This window comes from Sinocyclocheilus grahami, unplaced genomic scaffold (assembly GCF_001515645.1).
Source record: "Sinocyclocheilus grahami isolate Dianchi unplaced genomic scaffold, SAMN03320097.WGS_v1.1 scaffold638.1, whole genome shotgun sequence".
In the NCBI taxonomy this organism is placed as follows: domain Eukaryota; kingdom Metazoa; phylum Chordata; class Actinopteri; order Cypriniformes; family Cyprinidae; genus Sinocyclocheilus; species Sinocyclocheilus grahami.
Window position 1 is genome coordinate 288,987 of NW_015505817.1, and position 19,087 is coordinate 308,073.

Consider the following 19,087-nt stretch of genomic DNA (forward strand, 5'->3'; position numbering starts at 1 on the left):
AGAGGCGGACAAAGTACTCAACTCCATTACTTGAGTGAAAGTACAGATACTGCTGGTCAAATATTACTCCATTACAAGTAAAAGTTGTAAAGACAGATTTTTACTTAAGTAAAAGTACAGAAGTACTTGCTTTTAAAAGTACTTAAGTACCAAAAGTAAATTTCCTTTTTTATGTCAATGCACTGTTTTATTGTTGTAAGACAATATTGTGTCTAATACAAAACCACAATATTAACTTCTTATTATTGAATTGTTGTAAATAAATATTACATTTGGAACTGGTCAGTGCTCAAAAAACGATGGGAAATCACTTAATGTAGCCCCAAGAGTGATTACTGATAAACTGGCAGAAAAAAAAGAGTTTTTAGAGAAGAAAAAAAATCACCCACTGACTTTCAAAGCTGCTAACGACTTTCTACTTCGAGGATCTTGATAGAAATGTAGTGGAGTGAAAAGTACAACATTTGTCTTTCAAATGTAGTGAAGTTAAAGTCATAAGTTTCCAGAAAAAATAATACTCAAGTAAATGTACTTAGTTACTGTCCACCTCTGACTATATACTTGACATTGCGTACAATGCATGTTGTTGGCTCTTGTGAGGAATCATACGCCAAAATGCTAGATTTGTAACTCGCGTATGCTAAATGAGTAAAGCTAAATGTCAATGACAAATGGCGTACAGGTTTTTTATAAATTTACCATATGAATTGTGTATAAGCTGTATATTTTACCTAAAGATCAAGCCGTCGTGTCAGATCCCTCCGTGTTTCCTAAGAGAGAAATCCCGCCGCCGCGGTCGCGTGACCTGAAACAGACACGTGACCTGAAACAGACACGTGACTCGCGGTTCGGAGTTGAAAGTCGAGGAAGGCTGCAGCATGGCGGCTTTAGTGAAGTGCAGAGCGCTGTTTCAGCCTCTCCGATCGCAGATGAACGTGATCAGCGGCGTCTGCAGATCGGACGGTGTTTTGCACTCATTTCGACTGCACAGCTCCGACGTTAAGTCTGCAGATGACCTTATCGTTAGGTACTTGGACGGTGATGACTCAGGTAGAGCACAAGTAACCGAATGATTGATCACAGAGTTTGTGTTGCGGGTTCATATGCAATGCAGACGCGTTACTCTGCAGCTTCTCTCATAATGCCCCATCATTATTTAACCGTTTCAGTGCCCTGTTACTGTTAATGCCTGAGTTTAGAAATCCAAATCTGCCCAATACTCTCAAAATTATTAAATGTTCCTAACTAATATTAGACTTTCTTGTCACTTCAAGGGTCTGTTTTAGTTGTGATTTTTCATAAATTTTCTTGCAATTTGTCAACTGTTTATTGTAGTGTAACTGTTCTTGTGTTTTAGGGATTGTTGTTTTGGGGATTAATCGCCCTCAATCTAAAAATGCCATCAGCAAAAATCTTGTTACAATGGTGAGTATTTTTACAATGTTACTTGTCAAAATGTAATAGTTAATCACTCTTGGCCACTACATGACTACCTAATACTTAAAAAAAAAAAAATGTCAAGAAGAAATTCGTTCTTTTGTTTTGTTTTTGTTTTTTTTTGACTTTTGCTGTTTTTATTTTTTAAGTGTTGTTGTCTTTGTTTTTTTCTGTCAAGATATTTTGTGTTTTGCTTGTTTTGTTTTGCTAGTCTTTTAATGTTGGTGTTTGTTTGGGTGAGATGCATGGCTCACATGTTTGTTTGTTTGTCTGTTTCAGGGTTCTCTCTGGGATCTCTGCGTTGCCAAACCCTCGAGCCTCACCTGTCACCCAGAACTGGAACTCCTCCTGCCGTGAAGTCCATTGTTCAATTTTATATCAATTAATATAGCTTATCATTATATTAAAAAATCAATTAACACAGATGTTTCCGTTTAAATTATGCTCAATGGGTTCTGTTGACAATGTTCGCAGCTAAACGTTTAATTAAATCAGTAAATTAGTTTTTAACTTGAAACCATTGATTTGTTTAAGTTGTGGTAACAGGTCTCTGAATTTCTTTAGAGTGTACTATGGTTCATGGAAAGTATATTCCTTACAGCAGTGGACCCGAAATCTGGCCATGTGTCTCCTTCCATCGTCTCAAACGTTAGAATTTGATTCGATAGCACATGAGAGCTATGACGTACATAATATCCCCCTTTTTATGATTTGTTTTGTTTTTGCTAGATGTCAGAAGCTCTCGAGTCACTGAAGAAGGACAACGAAGTGCGTACTGTAGTTTTGTGCAGTATGGTGCCTGGGATATTCTGCGCAGGTATATTTAGCCAATGAAGTGTTTAATGCAAATTGCATACAACTGTACAGGGTATGACTGGATTGTGTGGGTTACACCAACATTCAGCTGTATTGTTGGTATGACATTATTGGTTGCGCACAGGTTTGGTTAAGTCAAAAGAAGTTGGGTACATGGGTGGATAAAGTTGTTACTTTTTTGCTGAAAGACTGAAAACAAACATGGCCAACAAACATACATTCTGATTAAACCATGCTTATTTATTAAAAGGGATAATTGAAGTAAAATTGACGTAAATTTGCCTTTAAATCTGACCAGGCAAACCAATGTGAATGTACCAACCATTGCCCATGTCGTTACAGTTTCATTATTTCAAGCATACAGATCTTTGAACTAAAATCGGCTGATATTCAATGTCTTTCACAAGAACACAACTTTGCATCAACGCATGTTTGTCTAAACAGGCGCAGACTTAAAAGAAAGAGCAAAGATGCAGCAGAGTGAAGTAGGACCATTTGTTACTAAAGCAAGAACACTAATAACAGAACTTGGTAAGTTAAACCACTTAAAACTTGAAATCTTAATAGGTATTCCTCAAATTTATTTGATATTGCCAGTTATTTAACCAAACAGCTAATATTTATAAGTTAGCACCATGAGAGAATTTCATACAGTCACATTATGCTTAAGGTCATTGTGAAATTGTACAATGTAAATAGTAGTTGCAGAGATAATGTTTTGAAGAGTTCATTTAATTATTAATAAACGGGTAATGTATTTTACATCCTATTAGCTATCATTGCTTGTTATTACAGCCCCATTATTTCATCCAATGGAAACCCTGCTCTCTAGAGATCAGCTCAGCCATTAAAAACAAACAATTGACTGCAAATTAGAAAAGTGCTGACATATGAGAACTTCATTTAATGGTTAATCCATTTTTAGGCATTTGATGAAATGTTTTAGGTACTCTTCCCATGCCAACGATTGCAGCCATTGATGGGGCGGCTCTTGGAGGAGGTCTTGAAATGGCTCTTGCCTGTGACATCAGAGTGGCAGGTAGAGCATGTGGTTCATCTCATGACTTTATATGAACACAAGCTGTAGCTGATTCACACAGTTCAAAAGGCATGATCTTAATTAAATACAGAAAGTTATTATTGGCACATGCTTCGAGTGTAAATCCATATTAGAGATACTCAAGCTGGTTATACTGTAGTTCAGCTCCACTGGAAATCAGGACAAGTGTGGGATCAACAACAACCTAAAATGATTTAAAGGGGTCATGACATGGATATATATATTTTTTTTAATATGGTCCTCCATTTACTTATGTAAGTTTTTTGCACAAAAAAAAAAATATATATATATATATATATATATATATGTGTGTGTGGAAAAATTAAAATTGTCAACCTTCATTCTGATCCTCTGTCTAAAATGACCTGTTTTAAGGGGCGTGTACTTTAAGGCTTGTCGGGAATCAGCCACTGTTATGATTGGCTAATGTCACTGCATAAGAAACAGCAGTATTAAGCTGCAGTCAGATCTAGTGCTGCTTCATCTTTCGACAAATGTTTCTTTGTGAACTCTCCATGACACTGTGCCTCGTTTACAAAACAAAAAAATCCTCTGCACAATCCTCCGACACGATCCGGAGTGTTTGTTCCTTACGAGCTGTTTAAAGGGGTCATATGATGTTGCTAAAAACAGATCTTATCTATGCACGAACAGCTTGTAATACTCCGAAGAGAAAGGAAAACTTGAAATCGCATCATATGACCCCTTTAAACCAAACGCGTCAAAGTGAACGATTTTTCACTGCACTTCTCCTGACGACAGACTCGAGCGTGGACTGAGTCAGAAAGTGAACGCACATCTGTTTACTGTATCCAGTGTAGACGAGATAGCGACAGTGATTGTCATTTCTGTTTGCTTTTGACGCGACACTCGCTTTCAGCGTAATCAAGTGTCAGCCGCTAAGCTAGTGAACTCCAGTGGGCGGGGCCTATGGTGAGAAGACTGTTCGTCGATGTCTTGCTCTGGAGGCGGTGTTTATGCAAATGACTAGGGATGTCACCCTGAACCTCAGATCCAAAACAAGCCGTTTTTGGAGCTTGATTAAATAAATGCTTTGTTTATTAACGAGGAGGACATTTTAAGCTATGACACTTGCAGGATGTTTTAATCGTTCAAAGATCTCTTATATGCCAAATGATCAAGGCGAATTTGATTTCTCATGTCATGACCCCTTTAATGGTTTTATTAGTGTATCTTGGTTCACTCAGTGTTGTGAATTAACATGTCTTCATTATGCTGTCAGATAGCAGATGGCTTTTTTCATGCGTTCTCCTCTCACACTCAGATTTAGATTTAGGAAATCTGTGCATGATGCTATAACAGGTCTCCTGCACTTCTTCAAATGCATTTCACACCATATGTTTTCACACAAGGCACCTTTTTTCAAATATGGATATTTATGGTCTATATTCAGTGTAATTGCACACTGACTCAAAGTTGTGCTGCTGTAACAAATTTAGAAATTATAGAATGCTTTAAGAATAACTAAGTATTACAAAAAATTAATGCAGAGTATTATTTAGTGTTCTTTTCAGATGCCTCTGAAATAGTTTTCATGGTTTCAAACTGTGAAATAAACTGGCTGCCTTTAAGTATTTTGGAAGGAGTGAGAACTAAACATAACGGTTCATATTTAATGCGCAGAAAAAAAACTTGTTTGTGAAATTTAATTTTTACATTTATGCATGTGGAAGTTTTTTTTATCCAAAGCAAATTAAACTACTTTCACTTGTTGATGAGTTTATTTATCAGTATGTGCTGTTCAGTGTCACAAGAAAGTAACTATTTATAACTAAAGTATTAGTTATTGATAAAACAAAATGTCTTTTAATTGGAGCACAGTTAGTATGAGTATTGTATTCTTTATAATATTGTATGCATCATAAACCTGATTATTTTATCGCTGTTTACCTGATTTAAAATGTGTGATTTCTGAAGGCATTCATATGTTTCAGGGTCTTCTGAGATTTATCTCTTTGAAAACAAATAGGTTAACTGATTCTCCACACTTTGACCTCTTTTACAGCCAGCTCTGCTAAGATGGGACTAGTTGAGACTAAATTAGCCATCATCCCAGGCGCTGGTAAGTGCCTCTGTCTATATTTGTAATTAGTTCTAAAAATCTAAAAATTGTGTGATCAGTTGTATTCTTTATTATTTTGGCGTTGAAACCAAAGCGGATATTCAAATACTAAACAGCCATAAAAAGAGTACAGTGAGCAAGAACAGTGCGATGATCTCGCTGTAAATGATTGAATGAATTCAGATTCACCCATTCAGAGGTTCTCAGTTAGTATGCTGCCTTACAGGCAGTTGTCAATGTAGACCGTCGCAAGTCATTTAGGCAATAAAATACATTTTGTTTGTCAAGTGTTTCGGTAAAGTTTAATTGGAAACTTCTGTGCATCCCTTTTTATTGAATCATATCATGAGACCTATAAGGCAGCTTACTAGGTTGTATCTCATAACAAACTGGGCCAAATACTTCCAACTGCCACGAAAAGGAACACAGAACACAATAAAATTATTATTCAAAGACACGTTTTCTTTCAAACTTCTGTGCATAATTTCCTGGAGTTGCTATTTTGTTTCAGTTATAGCTTTGTAAAGTTCTAAAGTTAGAATAGCAGCAGAAATGTAAATATTTCTGATGTGCCTTTCAAGCTGCATAGTGCAAGATTTGTGCTCCAAATTCAAGAGTATATTATAATCATATATTATTAAAAGATCTAGAAAAATAATGCGGATGCTTTGTGGTTGTCTTAATGTAACATATCTATTAATGTGGAAAACCACACCTCTGGTTACACCTCTTTGAATTGAGTTAATCTGTTCACTAAAATCATCTTGACATTGCCAAAATGCAAAGAAAATCTATGTTATTTTGCGAGAGAATGACGTTGTTTGTTTGCAGATGTCACTGCATTAGATAACAAAATCAAACCAGGTGCCATTTAGAAATGTTCAAGTGTCCAAATACTTTTGGGGCCACTGTAGCTCATAAGATACAGGACTATTCTGCAGCAGACAGATTTATGATTTGTTGGATGAAGGCAAAACCAGTGGCATGTTTTCCAGGTCCCTATCTAGGTACATGTGGTTAAGATGGAAAGTATCTGTGTTTCAGTATATAGTGTCAGTCCAGACAGCCGTTGAGGTTATCACTCAAGGCTTGACCTGCAGCCAGAGGGGTTTCTGTCTTCAGGATGAAAATAGGTCACCAGAGCTTTGGCACCCGCCCAACCAGCCAGAGCTTTATTAGGCTGAGAGACCCTGGAAAAACAGTGGCGAAGACGTCAGGACTAGACCTTTTTTTTTTTTGGTTCGGTGTTGTGCTGTTTTGAACCAATTTGTTTGACCTGTTATCTGAAGATGTGAACGTCGCATCTTTGCGGACAGCTGAAACATTTTATTTACTGGAACGCAGGATGAGTTACAATTCTGCTTTTTTGTAACAATGGCCAAAAAAAAAAAGAAAAAAAAGTTGTCTGTAATGGAGGAGACTCTTTTTAGTGAATGACCACCTAACTTTCAATCTTCCTTCAAAAAATATTGCATGTGAGACGTGGACTACGTTTAAAGGGGTCATGACATGGATTTTTTAAAATTATTTTAATGTTCCTTGAGGAACCTTTCATGTTTTTTTTATTTATTATTATGTTCCTTGAGGTTTACTTATAATGTTAATAAAGTTTTTTTTGAACAAACAAAAACATAAATATATGGAAAAATTATAATTGTCAACCCTCATTCTGATCCTCTGTCTAAAACAACCTGTTTTAAGGGGTGTGTCCTTTAAAGGGGTCATATGATGCGATTTCAATTGTTTCTTTCTCTTTGGAGTGTTACAAGCTCTTGGTGCATAAAGAAGATCTGTAAAGTTGCAAAGACTAAAGTCTCAAATCCAAAGAGATATTCTTTATAAAAGTTAAGAGTCAGTCACACCTACCTAAAACGCCTCGTTCTAACACGCCCCCACATGTCTCGGAAGGAGGGACTTTGTAGAAAACGAGCTTTGTAGAAAACGACGGGCATAGAGGACCTACAATAATGTACAGTATTTGAAAAATAATGTGTTTTTTGAACATTAAAGCATGTCAACATATTCTGTTACACCAAATACACAAAATAATGATCTTTAAAAAAGCATCATATGACCCCTTTAAGGCTTGTCAGTAATCGGCCACGGTTATGATTGGCTAATGTCACTGCATAGGAGACTGTATCAAAGCCCCTCGCTATTGCATGTGTTTTGACAACATAATCCAAATAAAACGGTCATTTCAAGACCGAGCATTATGAAATCATTTACTTATGGTTTGTGATGCAGCTGCAGTCAGATCTAGTGCTGCTTCATCTTTCAACAAATGTTTCTTTGTGAACTCTCCATGACACTGTGCCTCGTTTACAAAACAAAATCCTCCGACACGATCCGGGGTGTTTGTTCCTTACGCTGGGATCTTTCTGATATCTGTACAAAGATGTGAACAAGCTGTTTAAACCAAACGCGTCAAAGTGAACGATTTTTCACTGCACTTCTCCTGACGACAGACTCGAGCGTGGACTGAGTCAGAAAGTGAACGCACATCTGTTTACTGTATCCAGTGTAGACGAGATAGCGACAGTGACTGTCATTTCTGTTTGCTTTTGACGCGACACTCACTTTCAGCGTAATCAAAATCAAGTGTCAGCTGACTGAACACCAGTGGGCGGGGCCTATGGTGAGAAGAAAACTATACGTCGATGTCTTGCTCTGGAGGCGGTGTTTATGCAAATAAATAGTGATGTCACCCTGCACCTCAAATCCAGAACGAGCCGTTTTTGGAGCTTGATTAAATAAATGCTTTGCTTATAACGAGGAGGACACTTTAAGCTATGAAACCTGCAGGCTGTTTTAATCTTACAAAGACCTCTTATATGCCAAAATATCAAGGCAAATTTGATTTCTCATGTCATGACCCCTTTAAGGTTCTTTTATTGTGTGTTGTGTGTATAGGTTTTTGGAGCCATGGTCACTACTACCTATTATTGAATGGATAAAGGACCATTGAGTAAATGATGACAGAACTTTGATTTCTGGTTGAATTACTTCAGACCTGCGGTGGTTTCCCTCTGCTTTGAGTCAGGGCATGTTCCTTTTAGCGCTCTGTTGATAATGTGTAATGCTTGCTTGCTACTCCAAAGATAATTATTTAATTGGCTCCCTGATTACCAAAGAGTGCTTGATTGGTAGCATTTGGAAAATTGCAAAACAGCAAAGGATATTGTAATTTTCCACATGAAGTCTTGAGTTGTTTGAGTAGTGTTTGATAAATCAACATTTCCAGTTATGGGTGCTGAATTCAAGAGTATATGGGAGCGTAGCCTGTGGCTGACTCAATCATGCCAGCCTCTTCACCGCATGAAGCTCATTTCCAATGACTCAGCACATAGTGGGGTCAGAATAGCAAGGAATATTCACACCCTGGACTGACAAATCACATGGCCACGTGCCTTTAGCACACATCAACATGCCAATGGGGAAGACAAGGGTGACTGGGATTTGGGCCTTCCTTTGAGATTTTGTCGATCATAACAAAATTAGTCTTTGCGACAATCGAAATGCTTCCATCAGTGGAGATTTTAATATTATTTATACCATGGCATCGTCTATTAGAAGGAAACTCATTTCCAGTTCTAGCGTATGAGGCATTGGTGACCAAAGCACAGAAAGCCAGTCATGAGGAAGCAGCGGTAACACTATTGAGAATGAGGAAGATCAGGTATGACTATCCACTGGAGACTCGAGAGGACAGAGCCAGCTTCACCGCTTGAGTTCACAACCTGTTTGGCCCTTACAAAGTGAAATATGAATTCTGGGTAATGTGGGGACTTGTCTACTGTTGTATGGCATCAAGTTGTTAGTGACCAGCTGAAGGATTTGTGACTTCCATTGTGAAACCAGTCATAAGGGTCTTTTTTATATACGTATTAGATTCATACATTATCTATTAAGATAAGCTTTCCATTGATGTATGGTTTGTTAGGATAGGACAATATTTGGCTGAGATACAACTATTTGAAAATTGTGAATCTAAGGTTGCAAAAAAATCTAAATATTGAGAAAATCGCATTTAAAGTTGTCCAAATTAAGTTATTGGCAATGCATATGACTAATCAAAAATTAAGTTTTTATATATTAACAGTAGGACATTTACAAAATATCTTTATGGAACATGGTCTTTACTTAATATCTAAAGATTTTTTGGCATAAAAGAAAAATCAATCATTTTGACCCATACAATGTATTGTTGGCTATTGCTACAAATATCCCCCAGCGACTGGTTTTGTGCTCCAGGGTCACATTTATGTTGACCGGTCAAGCATTTATAAGAAAACAAAGAAGTTGTTTCCTCCGAGCAACAATAATTGCAGCCATTTCAAGCGCAAATGCCAGTAATTTGACGAGCGCAAACATTAGTAAAGCGCATTTGAATACTCTCCTCCCGTAACTTTCGCGTCTGAAAGGGGAACTCCTACAAATACATATTCAATAAGTTCAGGCGCAAAAATAACAGTCCACACCTTTTCAGCGCTAATTGGTCACTGCGCGTCTTTACTAAAACCTGACAGTACTATTTTAACACCAAAAGACGGTTTGCTCTGACGCAAGCTGTTAGTAAAACTGGCCCATAGTGCTGCATATGTGATGCAAACATCAATGTTGTTTACAAAACGTTCACTATATGGTAAAACCATTTTGAGGACATAGCATAACAAAAATAAGTGTTTAGTAATCAATAATTTGCCCCCTTAATCATAATCTGTGTGAAATGGAATAGACATGATGGCGTTTGATTCTAGTGTATATTTTCTGGAAACTATCAATTGTATTTATAGGTGTGTTTTTGAAAATGTAGATTGAGGCACATATTTCCAGTAAAACTAGGCTGAGATTGTAAGATCTACTGTTTTGCTCCATTTGCATGTGCAAATTGCAGTTAGCTGTTCTGACAAAGTTACTTTTGTTCATTTGCAGATGTAATATACAATATCTCAATCGTAATCCATCCTAGTTGTGTGGTTTCAGAATAAATCGTCACCGCTACACTCTTAAAAAATAAAGGTGCTTCACGATCTCCAAGAACCTTTCTGTCTAAATGGTTCCATAAAGAACCTTTAACTAACATCTGAAGAAGCTTTCTGTTTAGTTGTGGCGAAAGAAGGTTGTTCAGATTATAAAAAGATAAGAAAGAGATGGTTCTTGACTGAATGGTTCTTTGTGGAACCAAAAATGGTTCCTCTGTGGCATCGCTGTGAAGAACCTTTTAAGCATCTTTATTTTTAAGAGTGTACTGCTTTCTTGCAAATTAAATCACAGTGAAATTAAAATTCTTTCAAAACCCATTTGCATTGCTGTATAAGGGCTTTTTAAACCATGGTGAAACTGTCAAACTTGAAATCTGACCATAAATAAATTAATGTTTATCTTTATCCTCATGCCACAGAAGTTGTTTTTAGACTGGAAACAGCCTAATTATACTGGGATTTCTTAATAGGTTGTTGGAGTTTTGCCTGAATGGCTAGTCGATTTTAAAAATATGTAGTTTTGCACATCCCTACAAGCATTTTGTTTTTGTTTTTTGTTTATCTAGTTACAGTGGATATAGTTCACCCAAAAATTTAAATTCTGTCATCATTTGCTCACCCTCAAGTTGTACAAACCTATGAGTTTTCTAAAAAAACATATTTTGAAGAATGTTGGTAATCAAACAATTGACAGTGCCCATTGACTTCTACAGTATGGAAAAAAAATACTATAGAAGTCAGTGGCTACCATCAGTTGTTTGGTTACCAGCATTCTTCAAAATATGTTTTTGGGGGTTTAGCAGGAGAAAGAAACTCATATAGGTTTGGAGCAAATTGAGGGTGAGTGAATTTTGATGAACTGTCCCTTTAAGTAGTTCCAGGCACTCGTAAGTGTATCTAACAGCAGTAAAGAAATATCAAAATCTCCTTACTGATTAACTCTACAGTAAGTAAAGTCATTCTTTATAATAATAGATCCACTGACCCACTTTTCAGTACCTCGGTATGCTTTGGTTAGCCTGGCCCAGATTCTTCAGAAGGACTGTTGCACAGATCAGATTAAACCGTCTCTGTTTATCACTGGTCCACACATTATCACAACAAATATGAAATCACATGGAGGTTAAAACAGGACGCTGAATGCGACACCTCTGAGTGTAGCTTTTGAAGCGAAACCAATTATCTTCAATGTTGATTCACCTTCTTTGTTTTTTGGGTAACACTATACAATAAGGTCCCATTACTTAACGTTAGTTAATGCATCAACTAACTAATACATCAACTGACCATTTTAATTTTCAGATAAACTTTCTTGAAGTCATAATTCACGAAATCCACTGGCAGCCATACTGTGGAAAGATCAGTTCACTGGTTTATTTTCATAGTTCTTCATGCTTCCTGTCCTGTGCTGGGAATGAGTGTTACGTATGCAATGCTGAGGAACAGAAGGTCAGTCCAGGCCGGTAGTATATAGGCCTTCTGTATCAGGAGAGACGTGTGAGACGTGTGTTTTTGTTTGTGAACCTTATCACCGGCACACCTTTTAAATAGTGCGAAATGCAGTGATAGCAGATAAATGGGGTGGAGTGTTACAGTAGATGTTTGTATGTGCTTGTTCATGTTTTTTCTCGTGGTGTTGAAAGACACACTTGAATCATATCTTTACCTTTAAGTGTGTTTGTGATAGTGCTGTCAAACGATTAATCGCATCCAAAATAAAAGATTTTGTTTATTATTATGTTATATGTGATCCTGGAGCACAAAAGCAGTGTTAAGTTGCTGGGGGATATTTGTAGCAATAGCCAACAATACATTGTATGGGTCAAAATTATAGATTTTTCTTTTATGCCAAAAATCATTAGGATATTAAGTAAAGAACATGTTCCATGAAGATATTTTGAGCCACTGTAAATATATCAAAACTTCATTTTTGATTAGTAATATGCATTGCTAAGAACTTAATTTGGACAACTTTAAAGATGATTTTCTCAATATTTTGCTCAGAGTCCAGATTTTCAAATAGTTGTATCTCGGCCAGATATTGTCCGATCCTAACAAACTTGCATAACAAACAAACTAAATTTATTCAGCTTTCAGATGATGTATAAATCTCACTTTCGAAAAATTGACCCTTATGATTGGTTTTGTGGTCCAGGGTCTCATATGCGTGTGTATTTTGTGTGTGTGTATATATATATATATATATACACACACACACACACACAAAGTACACACACTGTATATGTATTTATACATAAATAATATATATATATTTATATTACACATGCATGTATATATTTCAGATAGAAATTTATGTTTGTATATTAAATATATATATTGAATTATATGAATATATGCATGTAAATATTTTCAAAATATATATACTGCATGTTTGTGTACTTGTATAATAAATATACACAGTACACACACATATATTATGTAAACAAACTTTTATTTTGGATGCGATTAATCAGTTGACAGCACTAGTTTGTGAGGCATTGCACAGTTAAAGTAGTTAAATAAGAATGTGCGCATACTGTCAATCAAAAGGTATATACTCTGTAACCACATCTTTTAGAATAAATACAGGTAATTATTTGATTGCAAACATTGTGAATCATTCATCAAACACAAGCAGAATGATTTATATGTAAACAGTAGCTTTTTGTTTTGTAAATTGGGACATTGAACTAAACGTAGCAATTTATATAAGAATTAAGAGCACAATTATGTTAGTTGAGTTTTATGAATGAGACCCATAATTTGAATGTAGAAAGAAATTAGTTCCTTTTCAGAATTTAGGCCATTATTATGGGCTCAAAAAAGCCCAAAGTAAAACAAAAACCATAAGGTTCAATCATAAAATGTACATGTTATTTGAAAGTAGAAGAACGTTCGCAGCACTATTTATGTCTTATCCATGCGTGTTGAGTCTGTAAATCCTGTCAAGTTGGACAAGATTAGATTAAAGGCTGCAAGGATTGTGTAGCCCTTCCAGGAACTCCAGCACATGTTTGACTGTGACGCTTTTTCTTGACGGCCGCTCCTGTTTCTTGGAATGCAATGTGTAACACTTACCAGCCTCTGCTGCTGGTTTCAAAACAACCCTTAGCTAACCTCTGTCACACTCTTTACCCTCCGTCTTTCTTCAGCGTGTTGACACTGTTTCTGGTAATCTGGTGGTGTTGTTGTAAATGCGCTGTATAAAGGCAAAGGCCACTTTCTCTCTAGCCAGGACTGATGTGATGCAAGGATTTCCCTGAATTTCTTGTGAAATCTCTGCCGCATAACACAGTGTTGTTTGGTACTGGCTCAAGTCTTTGAGTTTAGTCATAGCAAAACCACTGATATTGGGAACAAGGTTTGATCAACAACGTGTATATTTGATCTACTACTGTATTTCTCTAACATCAGGGATTATCATAATATTTAATAAATCATTGAAGAGCCACAGATATACATTTGTTTGTTAAAAACAGTTGATGGCTAATGAAATGAGATTGCAATAAAATTAGATCTGTCTTGTTGCTCTTGGTTGTATTTGCATATTGTGTTGTTTACGGTAAGTAGGAGTTGTGCAATAGAGTCAAAAGATGGGTTGATTCAAATTCATATTAAAGGAACCTGACCTTGTTGCAATAACATGTCAAAACAGCAAATTTCTAAAGAAAAGCATCATGATTCAAAGATAAGCACTCCAAATGCTTTTTTGAGTTCCAAATGGAATTGCAAAAAAAAAAAAAAAAAGCATACGATTTTCAAAAGCTCTACAATGTTTCAGGAAATCAACCTACAGTCACCCTCATGTTTTTCCAAACCTGTTTGTGGTTTTGTTTTCTGAGAATTGATAGTTCATTTTGATGGCTAATGAAATGGGAAGCTTGCAATAAAATTAGATCGGTCTCATTATTGCTCATATTTGTATTTATATATTGTGGTTGTCTGTATGTACAGTATAAAAGTCACGCACTCCTACAAAGGCGGTGGAATATTTGCGCTGCTGTCCAAGAATGCTCTGACAGAAATATAGTCAAACTGGAAAGACAGTCAGTCGGTGCGGCTGTGCCCTAGATTCATAAACACTATTATTTATTCATGTGTCTTTTAGAGGGCAGGGAACTGCTTTATTAGTGAGCACTTATGCAACACGTCCCTGAGCTTTCATGTGCAAACATATTTCACCCAAGAGCTTGAGTAAGAGTTGTGCAACGGAGTCAAAAGATGGCCTGATTATGTGAATTCAAGTTGCAGTAACACGCCAAAACAGCAAATTTCCAAAGTAAAGTTTCATGACTCAATGATTATAAATGGAGGCTTCAGAATGTTATTTTTCATTTTTTTTTTAATTGAGTTAAAGGTGGCTTGATTTCAATAGTGGCACCAAAATGCCCTACTGTGTTAGTTCAAATGACTCATTTAAGCACTTAAGCTTTTCAGTCTGGTTCTCATGAGAGAGCACCTGGAGCTTTGGTTTGGTGATCACACTGCACCTAGTGTGACCCATTAAATATAATTATAAAAAATAAAATAATAATGATAGTATTATTGCATTTTACCTGTTTTTTTAAATATAAAATAATAAATATTTATAATTTATAGTATTATACATATACAGTATATTTATAATACTATTGTATTATATTGTAAGATTTGTTTTATTTATTTTTTTGGTCGTGCATGCACACCTGCACACCACTTATGTGCATCCCTGACTCATTAAAGAAATTCACAAAAATTAATTCATGTCCAAGAAAACGCAATAAATAAAAACACACCATAGAAAGAACCATAAAGTTGGTCCATTTAACTTGCACTCTACTCTTCTTCTGAAGCCAGACGATAATATGAGGAACAGACTTAAATTTGAATCATTCACTGATTATCTTCCCATCCACAGAAACTTTCTCCATTTTAGGGTACATACTGTATCTCCTACTATACGTCTCACTCTCTGTCTTACGCAACTGCATTCAGTTATGCCACATAAGGAAACCAGTTCTGAACCAGTGGCATTTTTTAATTGGAATGCAGATGTGATTATTTTTCAGAAATATGATCTGATGTTTACTTGCTTGTGTCCTAGAACTTGGCAACCCTGCTCATTGTGAACTGTATGGAAAAGATCTGCGTAAATATTCAAGCGTCTAATTTCTATGGGAGAAACATGGCAGCATGCGGGTTTTAATTGAGAATATTTACAATAAATAATGAGTCTTCAGTTTTACATCAGCTGTGTGATAGAAGACTACAGAAGTATTTATAACATTGAAAACTGCACAGTTTGCCTTGAACTAAAAATTTAATGCATCAAATTTTCCTTCGAAATACTTGTCATGCATGCCTAGAGTAGCTAAACCGGTCAAATGTTTTCAACATACTTCCTAGATAGCAATGAAGTTAATTTCCTGCTGTTGAATAGATAGGATTGTAGCTATTGTTTAAAAACATCACAGCCTGTCGTGCTTATGGGGTTGGGCAGGTTCAGATTTTTAAACATCGACACACACTCTCCTTGTTCCTTCATTCGTCTGTTGGTGATTTCTCTTTATTGTGCTGTGTTGAGTTGCTCCGTCTCTGTTGAATTGCATTGCAGTGACCATAATTACATGTTGACTGTGACCTTAGTTGTCTTTTGAGTTGCACGTGTGGAGTTCCTTGTTAAGGTTAATCTGAAATAAATGAAAGCTCCTAGGAACATGGGTGCAACCAATAAGTTGTGCCAATCATTTGTAAGACGCAGTTTAAAGACATCATAAAACAATTAGCTTTGTCAGGTGTTTCTAACGCTCGGCCGCCTCTGTGAGTCAGTATCATGAGAGTTTGTCTTCCAACGGTGAAAGACCAACACCTTTCAATGTGTGCAACAAGCATTGATCACATGAGAGTTGTTGCAACTGTGAATTAAACATGCATTTCTCAGATGATTAATGTGGCTGATCAGACAGTTCTTGTGTCCTATCGCTTTGCCATTTTTAATACAAACGTTTTGCTCAGTTTGCTCTAATCAGAACTGACCTGTGCTCAAATGAGTAGATTTGTTCCACTTTAAAGATGAAAGTTTTTTTTATCTAAAAATTGACAAAAAGCAGCCTTAGAAAGCACAGACACCATAGAGTGAAAAAGAGGAATCTGACACAGCCAATCAGAAAACTTGAGAGAGAGAGAGTGCTAGCAAAGTATATGGCGTCTGTTCTATTTGAAACAAATGCTTTGTTTATCAAACAATCCTTGAAATATTGTATCATGGTTACCATAAAAAAATTAAGCAACAGAACTGTTTTCAACATTAATAAGAAATGTTTCAAATCAGCAAATTAGAATGATTTCTGAAGGATCGTGTGAGACTTAAGACTGGAGTAATGATGCTGAAAATCCAGTTAATTAATTACATTTTAAAATATAGGAAAAAAATAGAAAACAGTTCTTTTAAATGTAATAATTTTTGACTATTACTGTTTTCAGTATTTGCTATATTTTGTAATGATTCGTTTTTTTATCTAAAAATTGACAAAAAGCAGCCTTAGAAAGCACAGACACCATAGAGTGAAAAAGAGGAATCTGACACAGCCAATCAGAAAACTTGAGAGAGAGAGAGAGTGCTAGCAAAGTATATGGCGTCTGTTCTATTTGAAACAAATGCTTTGTTTATCAAACAATCCTTGAAATATTGTATCATGGTTACCATAAAAAAATTAAGCAACAGAACTGTTTTCAACATTAATAAGAAATGTTTCAAATCAGCAAATTAGAATGATTTCTGAAGGATCGTGTGAGACTTAAGACTGGAGTAATGATGCTGAAAATCCAGTTAATTAATTACATTTTAAAATATAGGAAAAAAATAGAAAACAGTTCTTTTAAATGTAATAATTTTTGACTATTACTGTTTTCAGTATTTGCTATATTTTGTAATGATTCACTCAACTCACGATGCAGTACGATTCATGATACTGAGTTTACACTGCAGTTTTCTCACAATTGTTTTTTATCAAAATGATATTTAAGTTAAAATATAAATGTGATCTTTTATTATTTCTTAGTCAAAATGCTGCACATTTCATTGTGAAATTGAAATATGTCAAATAGCAACACTAAATTACAAATTTTAAACAAATCCCAAAAAAAAGAATAAATAATACAAATAAAATAAATCTCTTCATATAAACAAACTGTGCTCTTTCCATTTAATAATCGAGCCAACCACTATATTTTAATCGCGATCCATACAAAGATGCTGCATACATGCAGCATTAGCAGTTTTTGATTTAAATTTGATTGTTTAGTTTCTTCATTTGAATCAAAAACAGAATGGTCTGATTTTAGATTTGTGAAAGTATACTAAATAAAACATCTGAACGAAACCGAAACAGCAGACGGGCTGAATGAGGTGCAAATTCACTCTCTGCCAGCAGGTGGCGCTTATTAACAGCAGCGATACAGCGTTTCCTTGCTTACTGCTGTAAACAAAGCAGAGCTGCACTTATAAACACTGTTGCTGCGTCCCAATTCGCCTACTTATACTATGCCATAAAAGTATGTACTCTTTTTGTGAAGAAAAAGTACATACTTTTGAGTATATAGAAGATTAGTAGGCAAGCTTTGGGACATACTACTTGGTCATATCTGTGTCTTTAACGGACGCTCTGGTGCTTAATTACGTGCATTCTGTCACAGTTTAAACTGCACTGTAATCATCTTGTCACGGTTAACATCATCCACTTTTCATTTAATTTAATTTCCTACCGTACTGGAGAGAAATGAAGCACGTTGATCTGCCAGTCGCGGGTCTATCATGACGAGAACTCTCTTCATATGATTGCATAATGATGCATTTAAAAGTTAATGACTACTCTGATAAAGCATTTTGTGATTCATTAAAAAATCAATTAGATATATTTTTGGAGATAAATACCATCCCTGAGACCTCACCTTCCATAATTTGGGAATCTTTTAAAGCATATGCTCGGGGTCAAGTTGTTTCATATTCGGCTTGTGTAAATAGACAAAGAAGGAAGAAGCTAGAAGAATTATCTCTTGAAGTAATTCGCCTTGATTCGGCTTATGCAGCTTCTCCAGATCCTGGAATTTACAAAAAGAGACTCAAATTTCAATCTGATTTTAATATGTTATCAAACCATCAGGCTGAAAAGTTATTGCTGAAGGCTAAACATGCATTTTTTTGTGCATGGTGACAAGCCAAGTAAACTTCTTGCACTTCAGTTAAAGGAAAAGTCAGCTCAATTTTATTTCTAAGACTCGGTCCTCCGATGGTAATTTGATTACTGACCCTGTTAGTATTGCTAAACATTTGAAAGATTATTACTCTTTGCTATACAAGTCAGAATCCCATCCCCCCCAACAGATCGGTCCCTTATGGAAAGTTTTTTTGAACCATTGCCTATACCTACAATAACGGACGCAATGAGAGAAGAGCTAGAATTACCTTTTTCCACAGAGGAGATGCAGAGTATGCAGAATGGCAAGACCCCTGGCCCGGATGGGTTCCCTGTTGAATTTAAGAGGTTTTCTCAAACACTTAAAACGCCACTCCTAAACATGTTATTGGACTCCCTTAATAATGGCTGTCTGCCTCCAACCCTCCGTCAGTCTTTGATTTTGAAAAAAGACAAAGACCCACACGAATGTGGTTCGTACAGGCCAATCAGTCTTTTGAACGTAGATGTAAAGATACTGGCTAAAATGCTT

General features: G+C 35.9%; 1 protein-coding gene across 2 annotated transcripts in view; it reads left to right on the forward strand.

Moving 5' to 3' along the window:
- Positions 1–830: 830 nt before the first annotated feature.
- Positions 831–19,087, forward strand: part of auh (AU RNA binding protein/enoyl-CoA hydratase) — a 26,522-nt gene continuing 8,265 nt past the window's right edge. Inside the window, exons 1-6 of one of the 2 annotated variants that reach the window (XM_016241897.1) lie at positions 831–1,050; positions 1,358–1,425; positions 2,167–2,254; positions 2,698–2,784; positions 3,200–3,292; positions 5,340–5,396. In XM_016241897.1, coding sequence (XP_016097383.1) covers positions 879–1,050; positions 1,358–1,425; positions 2,167–2,254; positions 2,698–2,784; positions 3,200–3,292; positions 5,340–5,396 — 565 coding nt within the window. In that variant the 5' untranslated portion in view covers positions 831–878. Of the gene's footprint in view, positions 1,051–1,357; positions 1,426–1,805; positions 2,086–2,166; positions 2,255–2,697; positions 2,785–3,199; positions 3,293–5,339; positions 5,397–19,087 lie in introns of those variants that run through there. The other variant, XM_016241898.1, reaches the window with a different exon arrangement.